Source organism: Bombina bombina, chromosome 4 (assembly GCF_027579735.1).
Source record: "Bombina bombina isolate aBomBom1 chromosome 4, aBomBom1.pri, whole genome shotgun sequence".
NCBI classification, from domain to species: Eukaryota; Metazoa; Chordata; class Amphibia; order Anura; family Bombinatoridae; genus Bombina; species Bombina bombina.
In genome coordinates this window covers 1,233,096,436-1,233,112,559 of record NC_069502.1, presented here as the reverse complement: position 1 = coordinate 1,233,112,559, position 16,124 = coordinate 1,233,096,436, and the positions used below count along the sequence as shown (strand labels likewise).

General features: G+C 38.2%; 1 protein-coding gene across 1 annotated transcript in view; it reads left to right on the top strand.

Annotated features, from left to right (window-relative positions):
- LOC128658289 (TRPM8 channel-associated factor 2-like) overlaps nucleotides 1–14,732 on the top strand; it is a gene marked incomplete at its 5' end in the record, with an annotated part of 107,010 nt that extends 92,278 nt beyond the window's left edge. Inside the window, 2 exons of the mRNA XM_053712823.1 lie at nucleotides 7,402–7,736; nucleotides 11,711–14,732. Of these exons, the coding sequence (XP_053568798.1) occupies nucleotides 7,402–7,736; nucleotides 11,711–11,956 (581 nt within the window). The remainder of the gene's footprint in view (nucleotides 1–7,401; nucleotides 7,737–11,710) is intronic.
- Between the last annotated feature and the right edge of the window lie 1,392 nt (nucleotides 14,733–16,124).

The following is a 16,124-nucleotide window of genomic DNA, read 5'->3' as shown; positions in this document are numbered from 1 at the left end:
CAATCGTCTCTATGACAATCTGTGTACACACATAACACGAGTGGCTTGATTATTATATAGGATGACAAGCTCATGCACACTGAGACTCTTTGATTTTGCCTCACACATAGTACAAGAAGATTATCTTAGGCTAAATTAAGTTATATTGTTTTGCCATGTTAATGTATATTGATTTTCTACAATTGCCGAAAACCGGAAGTGATGTATCACAACTTCCGCAATGTGCGTTCCACACTCGAAATCTTTGGCGCACTTTTGGGGGGCACAAGGTTTGTGTTTGTTTGTTATCATACACACTATAAAAGGTTTGATTTATGTCATGTTTGCATGCTGATGAAGGGGTTGTGAACCCCGAAAACGTTCCAACATTAAATTGTTTTTCTTGTGAAAGTCCTGTGACTGCATCTTTTGTCTACATATATATATATAAACAGAAAGGCTGGTGTGAGTCTTGGTCTTAAGGCTGTTGAAAACTGGGGGGAAAAAAGCCTCCTTTATTTTCAGGGCTTTAAAAAGGATGTGTGGATACTGTATCACTAATGTGAAGTCCAGGTGGTAGCCCAAACTGTGTGAATAAAATGTCCCTTATGAAGGAGTATTAGGTCTGGAGGGCTATATATGTGCCTGCTGTATTTATGCCCCAACAAGAGTGGGGTAAGGCACAAGAAATGTATTGCAGCAGTCAGTAAGGAGTTTAAATGGCGTGTGTGACCAGGTAACCTTGAACAGGCCTAATGCTGTGAGTGTCAGACGATTTAAAAGATGTCGTCTAAGTACACCACAACACACTGTTGCAACATATCTCATAGGACATCATTAATAAATTCCTGGAAAACAGCAGGAGCATTGCCTAGGCCAAAGGGCATAACAAGATATTCATAATGCCCACTCCTGCTGTTAAATGCTGTTTTCCCATTCATGGCCCTCTTTGATCCTAATGACATTGTAGGCTCCTCTCAGATCAAGTTTAGAAAAGACCGTAGCTCCCTTAAGGCGGTCAAAGAGTTCTGTTAAGAGCGGAATAGGGTAAGCATTTTTAAGGGTATGGTGATTAAGACCAGTATAATTGATACATGGGGCCGATTTATGAAAGTGCGAGTGGACATGATACAATGTAGCATATCATGTCTGCCACATATCGATAAATGCCAGCCCGACAGCATACGCAGTCAGCATTTATCATTGCACAAGCAGTTCTTGTGAACTGCTTGTGTAATGCCGCCCCCTGCATATTCATGGCCAATCGGCCACTAGCAGGGTGTGTCAATCAGCCTGATCATATAGGATTCATAATTGCTGTTTTCCGCAAGCCTGAAGGCTTGCACGGAAACAGGGGCATCAAGCTTAGTTTACTATTCATATCGTGTTATTCACCATATGGGAATATTCTATCACTGATTCTATTGTTTTATTTAGAGCTTTCTAAATTACCAATAGTACAGAATTTTAGTTACTTATTCATAGTCTTCCACCGCTGTAGGATATTTAATAGAACACTATTATTTTTGAACAGAACAAGTGAAAATAACATGCCTCAACCTGGGCATGCGAGAAAGAGAAAAAAAAAAAGACTGGAATTCCTCTTGCCCCCACCCATCCCAGCTCCGCATCGTCCGCACCCTGCATTACGTACCGGTCAGACCTAGACTCTATCATCTAAAAATTGTATTATTAGCAATAGTAAGCTCCATTGACACTGACCCCCGAAGGGGCGAGATCAGTTGTAATTGTATTTCCTTCGGAAAGCTAGAAATTACATTCCACCATTTCAGTATAAAACGATTGACTTGTGTTTCTGAGTTTATTGATGTGTCCATTTGTTCCATAATCAATAGGTTTTTCAGTTTTTGAAAGAATTCTGATAAAGTTGGGGCTTTACTAGATTTCCAGTATTTCAGTATCAGTAGTCTACCGACCATTATTGCCGAGTTTAATTGACATATATGTTTATGTGTAGCTATTTTATGTCCGTCTATAAAGAACATTATGTGTTCTAACTTAAGTTGGAAGTGTATGTGATTAATTTTATTTAGCCAGTCGTTAGTCTTCCTAATTTTGGGGCAACTCCAAAAACAATGACTCAGGTCAGCATTAAGAGCTTTACATTTATGACATAAAGCCTCAGAGTGGTCCCATTTCGCTTTCTTACTAGGGGTAATATATGTTCTGTTTATTCATTTAGTATGAGACTCACTCCATGAGGTGGATAATGTTGCTGCGTCTGCAAGTGTGAAACTTTTATATATAATTTCCAATGATACCTGCCAATTTTTAGCAATGTGCTCCAGATGTTCCTTCCCATATTCTGTCATAATTGATTTATATAATGAAGTTACATTGTATTTCCCTGATTTAAAAGGTTAATAGGCAGCTGAAGGATATTCCATGCACCTTCATCTGAAGAATCAGATGGGAATTCCTTTAAAAAATGGCGAGCTTGAAAGTAAGGAAAAAAGTCCTTTTTTGAAATCGCAAATTCAGTAGCTAGCTCCTGTAATGATCTGCATACCCCTGAGCCCCTTTCTCTTAGCTGATCTATATATATTAGGCCCTGTTGAGCCCAGGCGTTAAAGATACGAGAGTTCAATGCTGCAGGGAAATTCGGGTTGCCCGTTATTGTTAAGTATTTGGAGAATTTATAATTAATATGAATTTTTTTAAGAAGTTTCTGCCAGGCCCTAATTATGCTATAGATGTTTAATAGCTGTTTAATTTTAGTTGGGCATTTAATCATATTACAATGTAGTAGAGCTTTTAGAGAATAGGGTCTGACTAAAGTTGCTTCCATCTTCTGATCTACAATGTATTCTGCAATTGTTAGCCATTCAATTGCAATTTTAGAAATGCATACTAGATTATAGGTCTCGATATCTGGAAGGCTCAATCCCCCATATTGTCTAGGCAAAACAAGTCTATTTAGTCCAATGGCCCTCCTTTTATCCCCCCAAATAAATGATTGAATAATTTTATATCTTTTTGCTTTATAATGACTGGGAGATTTTGCATTAGGTAAAGAAGTTTAGGGAAGATCACCATCTTAATTATGTTGATTTTGCCAGACAAAGTTAGGTAAAATTTCGACCAGGTGTCTAGATCCTGCTTGATTTTAGTAATAATAGGTAAATAGTTAAGTTTATACCATTCATTATAATTTTTGGAAAGTTTAATCCCCAGGTAGACAAAGTTAGATTTAGCTTCTTTAAAATGGTGTTGCTGATATGATTCTTTATTTTTACATAACCAAAAAATTTCTGATTTGTGAGTGTTGACTTTGTAACCCGAGAATGCACTGAATTCTTGGAGGATTTGAATTGGTAATGGGATATAATTAAAGGGACACTCATTTAAAATTAAACTTTCATTATTCAGATAGAGCATGCCATTTTAAACAACTTTCCAATTTACTTTCATTAACAAAATGTGCACATTCTGTTTATATTTTAACTTTTTGAGTCACCAGCTCCTACTGACCATGTGCAAGAATAAGTGTGTATGCATTTGTGAATGGCTGATGGCTGTCACATGGTACGTGTATGCATTTGTGATTGGCTGATGGCTGTCACATGGTACAGTGGGAGTGGAAAAATACATAACTTTTAGATTTTGTCAGAAAAAAAATCTACTATTCATTTGAAGTTCAGACTAAGTGCTATTGCATTGTCTTGTTATCTTGCATTTGTTGATTATGCAAATCTACTGTGTTGACTGGACCTTTAACAGTCTTAGCCATCAGGACTAGTAAGTCATCAGCATATAGAAGTGTAGTGACTTTTCTGTGTCCCAGATTAATCCCTTCAATCTCTTTCCTTATAAATATTACAAGTGGTTCTAATGCCAAGTTAAAAAGATAAGGGGATAGTGGACAACCCTGTCGGACACCTTTATTTAATGAAAAGTATGCGGTGGGGGTGCCGTTGACCAAGACAGATGAGCTTGAGGATTTATAAGTTGCCTGAATGAAATCGACAAATGCTCCCTCGACTCCAAATCTTGGGAGAGCTGTAAAGAGATGATCCCAAGAGATGGAGGCAAAGGCTTTTTCTGCATCGATTGATATTAGGGCAGCATCCGATGTTGGATTTTTATGCAGCTAGAATTGATTTAGAATTAGTTGTAGTTTCCGTAAATTCCGTGTAGCAATTCTACCTGGCATAAAACCAACCTGGTCCTTGTGTATCAACGGCCCAATGAAATTTTTTAAACGTTCAGCAATAATACTCATCAGGATCTTGTAATCGCAATTAAGAAGTGATATCGGTCTGTATGAGGATATCTGCTCTTTGTCCTTACCCTTTTTAAGGATAAGAACTATTTGTGATGCGGCAAAATATCTAGAGCATGGTTTCTTATCCAAATAATAACTGTTAAAGAGAGAGACCAGAGTTTGGACAATATCATCTGACAATATTTTATACAATTCTATAGGGAGCTGGTCAGGCCCAGCAGCTTTATTAGATGTTGCTTTCTTTATTGCATTTAATACTTCATTGGAGGTAATTGGAGCGTTCAACATCTCTCTTTGGTCTTCCGATATTTTAGGTGTTTTAATCTTGTGCCAAAATTTTTTTTAATCAGTATATCTATTTTCTCTTCTGAGTAAAGGTCTTGGGAATAAGTTGTAACTGAACTGGCAATATCCTCACTTTTAACAGTTCTACCTGACGTAGACTTAAGAGCTTCAATCATGCATTTCTTTTCTTTTGATTTAGTTAGGTTAGCCAGGAATTTCCCTGCTTTCCCTCCATGTCTGTAATAAAAGAACCTAGATCTAAGTGTATCTTGAGCAGCTTTTTGTGTTAGAATGATTTCTCTTTCTTTTTTTGCGACTTGATACAACTCCCAGACTTTTCTTGATGGGTCACTAATGTACATATTATAAGCATTACGTAACTGATTAGTGAGTTGATTGTCCTGCATTATACTTTTCCTTTTTTGGATGACTAAATATGCTTTTATCTCTCCCCTAATTACAGCCTTGAATGATTCCCATAATGTTTCAACGTGTATACACGGGGAGACATTTATATAAAAAAACTCTTTCCATTTTATTTTCAGCCATGCTTTAAATTTAACATTGTCTGCCAAATATCTTGGAAAAAAAAGTCTATTATTAGTAGGGAGCTGGAACTGCTTTAATGTGATAGATAGGGTTAGAATCGCATGATCCAATATAACTATTTCCTTAATATCTGTAGTCATGTCTAAGCTTAGCATATTTTCAGAAACAAAAAAGTAGTCTATTCTAGACATTGTTTGATGGGATTTGGACTCGCATGAAAAGCGTCTTACGTCTGGGTTATGGATACGCCATATATCCTTAATGTGAAGTAATCTAATAAAGTTTTTGAAAATTTTAGACTCCTGTTTGCTATTTTTATTCAGTGAAGGTTTGAGCCTATCTAAGGTCGGATACACAGTTAAATTAAAGTCCCCTGCGATAATAAGATTTTTTGAATAAAGATGCAATAGTTTCCTCTGGAGGTTGTCCCAGAAATTTTCATCCAGATTGTTAGGGGCATAAATATTACAGAAATTGAAGAGCATGCCTTCTATCATTACCTGCATAATAAGAAATCTTTCATCTGGGTCTAATACGGAACTTAGAATATTATATTGCAATTTTTTATTAAAAAGGATTGCCACACCCTTTTTCCTGCGTTTATATGGGGTACCTACTACTGCACCTATCCATCCAACTTTAAGTTTACCGAGTTCGGTTTCTTGTAAATGTGTCTCCTGCAAAAACACTATGTCTGGCTTTTATCTATTTAATTGAGAAATATTTTTTTTCCGTTTTTGGGGTGATGTGATACCGCCGACATTCCATGTTGCTAGATTAAGTTTGGATTTCATTAAAATAGGATTCTAGAATATCTAGAAGGAATAAATACTAAATTTCTTTTCTCCCTCTTTCCTCCCTTTCTTTACTAGAAAGTGCCCAGGAGATCGGGTGGCAGGGGGGATAGACAGGGGCGCAACACGGAGAAAACGGGAGGGAGAGAGAGAGGGAAAGGGAAGAGAAAAAAAAAAAAAGAGCAGATAAAAAGGAAATACATCTGGGATACTCATGTGATTTATGGGTCACAAATGACAGTTTTAAATTTATTAAAACATAAAATAAAAGAACAAGCTTAAGTAGCTTCATATTGTAAGCATAATGTAAGCATCTTCTTATTGGCATGTATCATTTGGGAATATATTTTTTCTGATCATATAGGATTCATAATTGCTGTTTGCGCGGAAACAGGGGCATCAAGCTCCATACGGAGCTTGATAATTCGGCCCCATGGTCTTAACGTGCCACCCTTCTTCTTCACGAAGAAGAAGCCAGCTCCTGCTGGAGAGCAGGATTTGCAGATTATTCCCCACAATAGGGCATCAGCAACATACTCCTTCATAGCACTATTAAACCTGTCCCAGAGGAGGAATGGGTCCGGGTTGCAGGTCTATGGAACAATCGTAAGACCGGTGAGGAGGCTATGTACTGGCACGCACTTTGTCAAAAATGTCTTGGAACTCTAGGTACTCCTCAGGCAATCGAGATACCGAAGAACTGCACAAGACTTTGACTGTTTTCCGGAGACAAGTGGAAATACATTGTGGGGACCATGACAATATTTTGGGCCTATGCGATTCGAGACTGGGATTGTGCTTTTGGAGCCATGGATAACCCGGGAACAGCTGAAAAATGCAGACAGGTTATAACCTGGAACTGGAGAGTTTCAAAATGGAGAGCCCCAACAGTCATGATGGAGCAGTTTCGTGAGTAACGAGTGTGGGCTCAAGGGGCCTACCATCAATGGCCTCAATAGCAAGTGGAGCGAACCAAGGCTGTACAGGAATGGAGTGCTGCGATACAAAAGCACTGTCAATAAAATAGCCCACAGCACCGGAATCTACAAGATCCTGGGTGACTATGGAAGAGTCCACCCAGGAAAGGACAACTGTGACCAAAGGTTTCTCTTTAAAAGGTTCTGAGTACGAGGATAAACCACCCAAGGTCTGTCCCCCTACATGACATTGGGTGCGGGCCTTTTCTGGACGTGTATGACAAGATTTTAAAAGGTGGCCTTGTAGCCTGCATTAGAGTCAGAACCCCTGCCTCCTCCTAAAGGCCTAATTTTTTATTAATAATATTTTATATTTTTTTATAAGGGTTAAAAGGTATATGGTATATAAGGTTTTTGACAGGAAGGGGTTATATTACATGTCTAAATATGTGTATGGTTGTGTGTATATATATATATGTGTGTGTGTGTATAAATAAATATATATATATATATATATATATATATATATGTATGTATATGTATGTATGTATATGTGTATATATATATATATATATATATATATAATGTTTGTCTACATGTTCTCATGCTGACCTGATACCTGTTCTTGCAGGTTCTATGCACAGTGGTTACCCAATAGTGATGACACATGCAGATATGAACACTCTTTTGGATTTAAAGAAAATAAAGGATTTTGGGACCTGGGGAATAATTCATGAACTAGGTCATAATCAGCAGAAGAGTGGCTGGAATTGGGAAGGAACAAACGAGAGCTCCAACAATCTGTGGTCAGTGTATGTTCATGAGAAGGTGGTCAAAGTATCCTGGGAGACAGCTCATCGCCAACTAAACCCATCACGCAGAGAACAGAGGATTAAGGACTATCTTAAAGATGGAGCCAACATTAAAGAATGGAAATTGTTTGTTGCTCTGGAAACCTACCTTCAGGTAAGTTGTTGTAGAGTTGATTTTGTCCTGACTGTCACAATGATCCCACTACTGTATACACACATTATAGTGAATTTATTGTAGATTCATTCAGATAACAAATAGCTATGAAATCTAAATGGCAGCATCCAATTAATAATACTGAGCTATACTCAATACAGGTCACGGTGAGATTATACTTGACGAAACCCACATCGCAGACAACAGTGAGATTTATAAAGAAAAGAGGTGAAACCTCACAGGAGCTTTGTCCCATACTAAATAATGGATCTTAGGGATGGACTGAAACAAACAATAGGGGCATAGGCATAGGCAGGGGCATAGGCAGAGCATAGGCAGGGGCATAGGCAGGGCAGAGCAGGGCATAGGCAGAGCATAGGCAGGGCAGAGCAGGGCATAGGCAGAGCATAGGCAGGGGCATAGGCAGGGCAGAGCAGGGCATAGGCAGGGGCATAGGCAGGGCAGAGCAGGGCATAGGCAGAGCAGGGCCTAGGCAGAGCATAGGCAGGGCAGAGCAGGGCATAGGCAGAGCATAGGCAGAGCATAGGCAGGGGCATAGGCAGGGGCATAGGCAGGGCAGAGCAGGGCATAGGCAGAGCATAGGCAGGGGCATAGGCAGGGCAGAGCAGGGCATAGGCAGAGCATAGGCAGGGCAGAGCAGGGCATAGGCAGAGCATAGGCAGGGGCATAGGCAGGGCAGAGCAGGGCATAGGCAGAGCATAGGCAGGGACATAGGCAGGGCAGAGCAGAGCATAGGCAGGGCAGAGCAGGGCATAGGCAGAGCAGGCTAATCTCCCTCCCCTTTTTGTTATTGAACCATACCTCAAACTGAACTAAAATACTTGTTTTATTTACAGTTTGTAACACCCTTCTGTTACTGTATTTTGTCAATAGGTTGTCATTACATAGTAAGTCAAATGTACTTTATTTAAATGTGAACAGTTTTTTTTTTTTAAAGAATAACCACTTATTGCTCATTAGACTGTGGAGCCAATCTATCAAGCTCCTGCAGGCTCGCCATTAACAGCAGTTATGAATCAGCGGTACAAAGACAGCTGCTCCATAACCCTGTCTGCCTGCTCTGATGAGGCGGACAGGAATCGCTGGAATTCAACCCGATCAAGTACGACCGGGTTGATTGACACCCCCTGCTGACTGCCCATTGGCCGCGAGTCTGCCGGGGGCGGCGTTGGGCCAGCAGCTCACAAGAGCTGCTGGTGCAATAATGCTGAATACGGAGAGCGTATTGCTCTCCGCATTCAGCGATGTCTGTCGGACCTGATCCGCACTATCGGATCAGGTCCGACAGACATTTAATAAATAGGCCTCTGTGTATTCAAAATTATTTAAAATAGCAGGCACGTGAGCACTTGTCATCCCTATCAGAGAAAACACACAAAGGCATGCACAAAGAGAAATACGGGAAATTTGTTGCGCTGTCTTTACCAAAATTAATAGTTTATATAATAATAATATTCTGATTACTCTTAAGAAAATGTTCCTAAATTAGGCAATGTATATACTATGTTACAAATATGTTGATTTTATAGTATCTGCCGCGATTTATATGTTGCAATGAAATTTTATCCCCTCACTAGCACACTTGTGAGTTCTAAATTGCATTAAAGCATTAAACCATTAAAACTTTAAAACAGATCAAATGCATCAGATATTATTGCCGATTCACCGAGAAATTGATAAAACAGTTAAAAGTTCACAGTACCTTATAATGTTTTTCTGGGAAACAATGTACTAATTGTTTACAACCCAAAATGTAATCAGTGTCATTTCCAGTTAGAGGTATGTTGCTTTCACTGTGGGTTGGGTCAGACTGCCGGAGGAGTGCTGCCTTGTTTCAGCCAGGATTTCCACAAGCCTTAGCTCCCGATATGTAGCATATAGAAAAAGAAAGAAAAGAGGCACGCAAGGCACGACTCAAGTGATAGATTTATTGACAAATGTTACACACACAAGTATAATTATACTTACTAGAACGTTAAAACAAAAACAAGCAATCAAAAGGGGCATTCAGTGTTCACTATCCCTTGTCACACACTGGCAAAGATGGAGTGCCTTCTTTAGCCCAAACTATCTGCTACAGGTAAGGTGTTCCAGATCCTTTACCCAGCTGTTGTATGGCTTACATGGACAAGGTTAGTCTGTGGTACACAAATGAAGCTCCCGGTGGTATGAATCACAGCCTTACGCGTTTCTCGTTTTTTTAATATTTTTTTAGAATACTGTGGGATATAGTATCAAATTCCCATACATTTTATTGTTACAATAAGCACAATAAAACTATGAAGTATAGATATAAAAACATTTAATAGATACAAATATATAAGGCTCCTTGGAGTAAGCACTTCACGATTAAATATTTTATGTACACTAGAAAAGCTATTAGCACACGAAGTTGGCTTTTCTTAGCTAAATTATTACAATGTTTCTATTAGGGTCAATATTGGTACTAGCATAATTACCATATGTATATTATACAAATGATTCTTTTTATATAAAAAGTATCACAATGTTTTTGTTATTATTATCTTTTAAGATATGCTCATAGTGTTTTATGCTGCTAGGTTTCCATCAGTGCTGGCGAGAGAATACATATGCTATAAGCGATTATGCTAGAATTGCAGAGTAATGTGAACAGAACTAAATTGGTGGTCTGTCATTCTGAAACTATGTTTGTGCATTTTGCTCGTCAGTTTCACATGCATGTAATTTATACAGAGATGAACTGGTCATTAAAATCTTACCACGGACTTAAGAACACACACCCCTTAACAGGATTGGCCAGGAGGCACACACCCATACCGGGATTGGCCAGTTTGCCTTTAAAAGGAAAAGGCGCAAATTCAGAGACACTGGTTCTTTTAAAAACCTCTTGAGGAAGCCCGACCGTAGATCGGGAGAAACGCGTAAGGCTGTGATTCATACTACTGGGAGATTCGTTTGTGTACCACAGACTAACCTTGTCCATATAAGCCATACAACAGCCGGGTAAAGGATCTGGAACACCTTACATGTAGCAGATAGTTTGGGCTAAAGAAGGCACTCCATCTTTGCCGGTGTGTGACAAGGGATAGTGAACACTGAATGCCCTTTTTGATTGCTTGCTTGTTTTATCGTTCTAGTAAGTATAATTATACTTGCGTGTGTAACATTTGTCAATAAATCTATCACTTGAGTAGTGCCTTGTGCACCTCTTTTCTTTCTTTTTCTAAAGGCATGCACAAGCAGTCAGCACCCACATGCACAGACAAAGCCTAGACATCCACAATCCCACAAAAACAGGCGCCCACAGGCATCAGAAGGCATCGTCTAGAAGAGTGGCCCTTGTACCCTTTACCTTTTATATGAATCTTACAATGGGTTTAGGATTTTATTCTGAGGGCACTAAATGAAAACAGAGACAATAATATTTTTGCTAAATAAGTTAAAATTTTTGTGTTCTACAGTTTTCCAGGTCTCGTCCGCCTCTCACCATTTTATGTTTGATTTTTTTAGCTTATTATTTAAAGCTCCCTCAGCCTCTGTAGGGTCACCTGTCTGTCTGTTATTCTGTACAGCTGATTCACTATAGCTCACCAGCAAAACAATCATTTCAAATGGAGGAAATCAAAGTAAAGCGTATTCATTAAGTATGGAGACATGAGTGAGTTTCAGTGAATCCAGTGAATAAAATAACATTATTATTATTATCATTTATTTGTTTAGTTCCACCAAATTCCATAGAGCCGTAACGGTTCATTAAATACAATGAGAGTGTGCGGGAACTGGAGAGATCTCAGTGAAATTAGAAGACTGATTGTCACTAGGGAGAGTTGTGCTAGGTACCCAATAGATAAGTCTGTGCATCTCTCACTGTAGGGACTTTATCTCTCTCTTATATGGTGCTCATGTCTATAAATAGTGACCCCCCAATGTCAGGTATCTAACTATCACTTTTGTGTGTTTGGGACCCTAAGCTGCAGGAAGCCTTTGGATGGAAACCGTTCATAGAGCTGTTTGGTGACTACCAGAAAATAAAATATGAGAATACAGACGAGTACAAGAGGAATCTGTGGGTCGAGTTGTTTTCTCAGAAGGTGAAGAAGAACCTGGTTCCTTTCTTTAAGATGTGGGGATTTCCGATAACAGCTGCTACTTCTGATAAATTGTCAGCTCTGCCAGAGTGGAAGGAAAACCCAATGAAGAAATATGTAGAGAAATAGGAAACTGTTGGTGATTTTTTAATTTTTACAAAATAAATCCTATACATTTATATTATCTAGTCAGGTTGCAATTACAATCAACTAATTGATAAGACCCTATAGATATTTTTTCTTATCAAACAGAATACATGTGATTCTGAGTCTCTATAAAGACAAATAAAGTCATAGTCAGCCTTACAAGACAGCAGTTGCCTGCTAAATGTATATTAATAGCAATCCTGCCTATATAGTAAACAAAGTCTGAAACCAGAGGCCCATCTGGTCTGTGCATGGTGTAAAGTGTAGCAAAAATGAAATTGCAGTCAGATAATACACTGATCACAATCCATTCACTGATTTGTTTTTATTGGGTTTTCAGTAGATTTGGGGCTTTTCTCCTTGACAAAAATAGCTCAATTTGTTACAAGGAGCTGCAATTTTACACCTGTGAGGTCTTGAAAGCTTATGGAATAAAAAAAAAACCAACAACCATGATTTCGTTGGTCCATTAAAAGGTATCACAATCTACTAAAAGAATAATCAATTTTCTTGATATTTTTCAACAGGTTTTCAAGACCAATTTATGGAATTCAACCCTTAAAGGGACATGCTACCCAAATGTTAAAGCAAATGAAACTGATGCCGCTGCGCTGCATAGCTCTAAAAATCTGACTAGAAAATATCACCTGAACCTCTCTATATAAAAAAGGAAGACATTTCACCTCAATATTTCCCCAGTAGCCACATCCCATTGTAAAGGGACTTTAAAGGGACAGTCTGCTCCAAAAATGGTATTGTTTAAAAAGATAGATAAAGCCTTTGCTACCCATTCCCCAGCTTTGCACAACCAAAAATGTTATATTAATTTACTTTACACAGCAAGACTAAGCTAGTTAATGTGTGGCATGTATATAACATTGTGCTCACTGCTGTGGAGTTACAAATGAGACCCCACTGACTGGCTAAAATACAAGTCGTAAACAGCCCTGAGATAAGGGGGCAGTCTGCAGAGGCTTAGATAACTGTGTTGGTTTTACAAAGCTGGGGACTGTTTAAAAATATAGATAATACCTTTATTACCCAATCACAATTTTGGAGTATACTGTCCATTTAAGAAGCAAATCAGGATGCTTGTCCCAGGACTTACAAGGGACTGTGCATCTGGCATGTGCAGGCACAGTCATGTTTTCTGTTTAAGGATGTTTACTATGAAATGTCATGAGATCGCTGTAAAGTAAAGCATGAGCTCAGCACTGATGAAGCTGATTGTCTGCTGTTCCTTGCAGCTGAACAGTAGCTGAAGTATAAGTTCATAGAGCACTTACGCCTGTGAGCTGAAGACATTTTGAGGTAAAATATATTTGTTACATAAACATGTGCAGGGGATAATTTCTTGTCAGCTTACAGTTATATGAGTATTATATCCCTTTAAAGGCACTAGATTAAATCCCAAACTGACTTTTTGAGATATTTGTAAGGCTTTTAAGACAAATTGAGATAATTCTGCTATATTGTGCGTGTGGAACAGACTCTGAAATTGCCGCAGTCTAAACTTTAGAGGTGTATTTGTTTACAGACGGTGTAAATTCATTAAAGCTCTATTCATTTATATTTTATAAACTGTGGTGCTCTAGATTTATTGTGCGCATGATATAGCAATATCACGGCCATGTTAGTGTGTGTGCGTGTTCCAAGTAAACCCTTTCGCTCGAGCACAGTCTAATTTAACGTGTGCCGGGCTAGCGTGACTCAAGACCTCATGTAAAGGGATAAAATAAAAGTTGCACAAACACGACATAAATATATTCAAATAAACATTTACTTTCATACAAACACTATCTGATAAAAATTAGACAAATATTACTACAAAATATTTATAAGGATTCAAAGGAATATGGTACATGGCCATGCACTACATTTTATGCAAGGCCTTCAGTCGCACTAACCCAACGAGCGTAAAATGCGATTGCACTCTTGTGATCACGTTTGCTTTCTAATGGTAATATGTGCACTTTTTCCGATATGCGCAAAAAGACAATAATGCTTGCATGCCACTTGTAATCTACCCCAATGTAAAGTTTTAATATTTGAAGTTGTGCTACAGTAGGTGCCCTCCTAATGAAACAAGCAACTCTGCCATTCCTTAAAGGGACCTTTAAAGGGACACTAAACCCCAAAAATTATTTCATTATTAAAGTAGAAATTACAATTTTAAACAACATTCCAATTTACTTCTATTATCTAATTTGTTTCATTATTTAGATTCACATGGGTGAGACAATCGCATGAGGCATCTATGTGCAGAAACCAATCAGCAGCTACTGAGCCTATCTAGATATGCTTTTCAGCAAAGTATTTCAAGAGTATGAAGCAAATTAGATAATAGAAGTAAATTAGAAAGTTGTTTAAAATTGCATGCTCTATCTAAATCATGAAATAAAAAAGTGGGTTTCATGTCCCTTTAAAGGCTAACGGATGCAAACCCATTTATGTTCTATGGAGCTAAGCTTGCAACTCTAAGGTTCAGCACCTTTTCTTTGTAAAACGTTAGTATCAACCAGTCGCCTGGCACTCTGGGAGATAAATCTTACTATCTCCCCCATTGTGTCACTGGTTATATGTACCCAAGTGATATTAACGTTCTGTAAATCATAAACTGCTCTCAAACCATTAACTGTTTAATGTATTTTCTTCTGCTTTATGACACACTTGGCATATTCCTGTGCTGATGTTTGGCTGGCAATGACTTCACTTCCCTGTATATCTAATAAAGCTTTTACTAAATCTATTAATACAATGATGAGTGTTGTCTTTAGTACAAACTTACATCTATAAAAACACAAACATAATATACAAAATGTACTATTGTACATAGGATAGCAATTAAACATATCTCAAATGGGAACACTGTTGACAGTTATGTTATTTCACAAGTCATTAAATATCAATTTGAAGTAAAGTGGATGAAAGTTAGAGCCAGTTTTGAAGGTGGCATCAGTCCATCTATATTGCTGTGCAGAATGTGTCGCCTTCATTGCTTTTGTAAAATGCGCACACGTCTAGGTATTTTTTTACTGGTTTCTAAAAAGCTATTTATTTTTTACGTTTCACTGGAACAAATGAACATCCTGAAGATCCCACAGCTCCAACTAAAGTTATTATTTATATTCTTCAATGTTCTACTTGGTTAGGTTGTTGAATATTGTAAGCTAATAACCTCATGTTGTTGAAATCGGCAAATCTACTGGGATTTTCTCTAGAAGCTCATCTGTTGGTGATATTCACCCTGCACTGAAATAACTCTTTAGACCACGGCAGGTCAGAAACAGTTTGTTTCTTGACAGACACAATGCAGTATGGAGAGAAACAATACAAGGTTTTCTCTGGGGGCGCGGTAGTCCCAGACCAAGATATTTGTACACAGGAGACAGGGCATTCCTGATCTCCATTTCCATTTTATGACTGGCTGGGCTCATAAAAGCCTAAATATAGTTACATCAAGTAAATAAAAAAAATTCAAAGTTTAAGTAAGCAAATTCTATTCTGTAGGAGTTACTATGTCTGACAATAAATCAAAAGAGCAATGTCAGCACTAGAGAAAGGGATTAACTAATGTCTGCTTTTCTGACACTATCCTACTTATAATGACATTCAGCAAGTTATATGTAGTGGTATATATACATGCATACATACATTCATACAGGTATATACACCAATACATATGTATAATATATATATATTTACCACATAAATATTTGGCCTATTAGGATGCTATTGAGTTACTTAGGTTTTTACAGATAAAGGCTGAATTGTAGGAGTTTGGACAAGGATAGAGGAAGAATATTAGATTTACAAAAGAGAAGAAAAACAGATATACACAAATAATCTTATCTTAGCTTTAGCTTATACACCCTCTTTTCAGACAAAACTGTCCCTCCTGAACCCATTCACACCTGACTAGATAGCTGACTAAGAACCCATTCACACCTGACTAGATAGCTGACTAAGAACCCATTCACACCTGACTAGATGCCTGACTAAGAATCCATTCAGAATTTACTAGATGACTGACTCAGAACCCATTCAGACCTGACTATATGCCTGACTAAGAACACATTCAGACCTCACTAGATGCCTGACTAAGAACCCATTCACACCTGACTGGTTGCCTGACTAAGAACCCATTCAC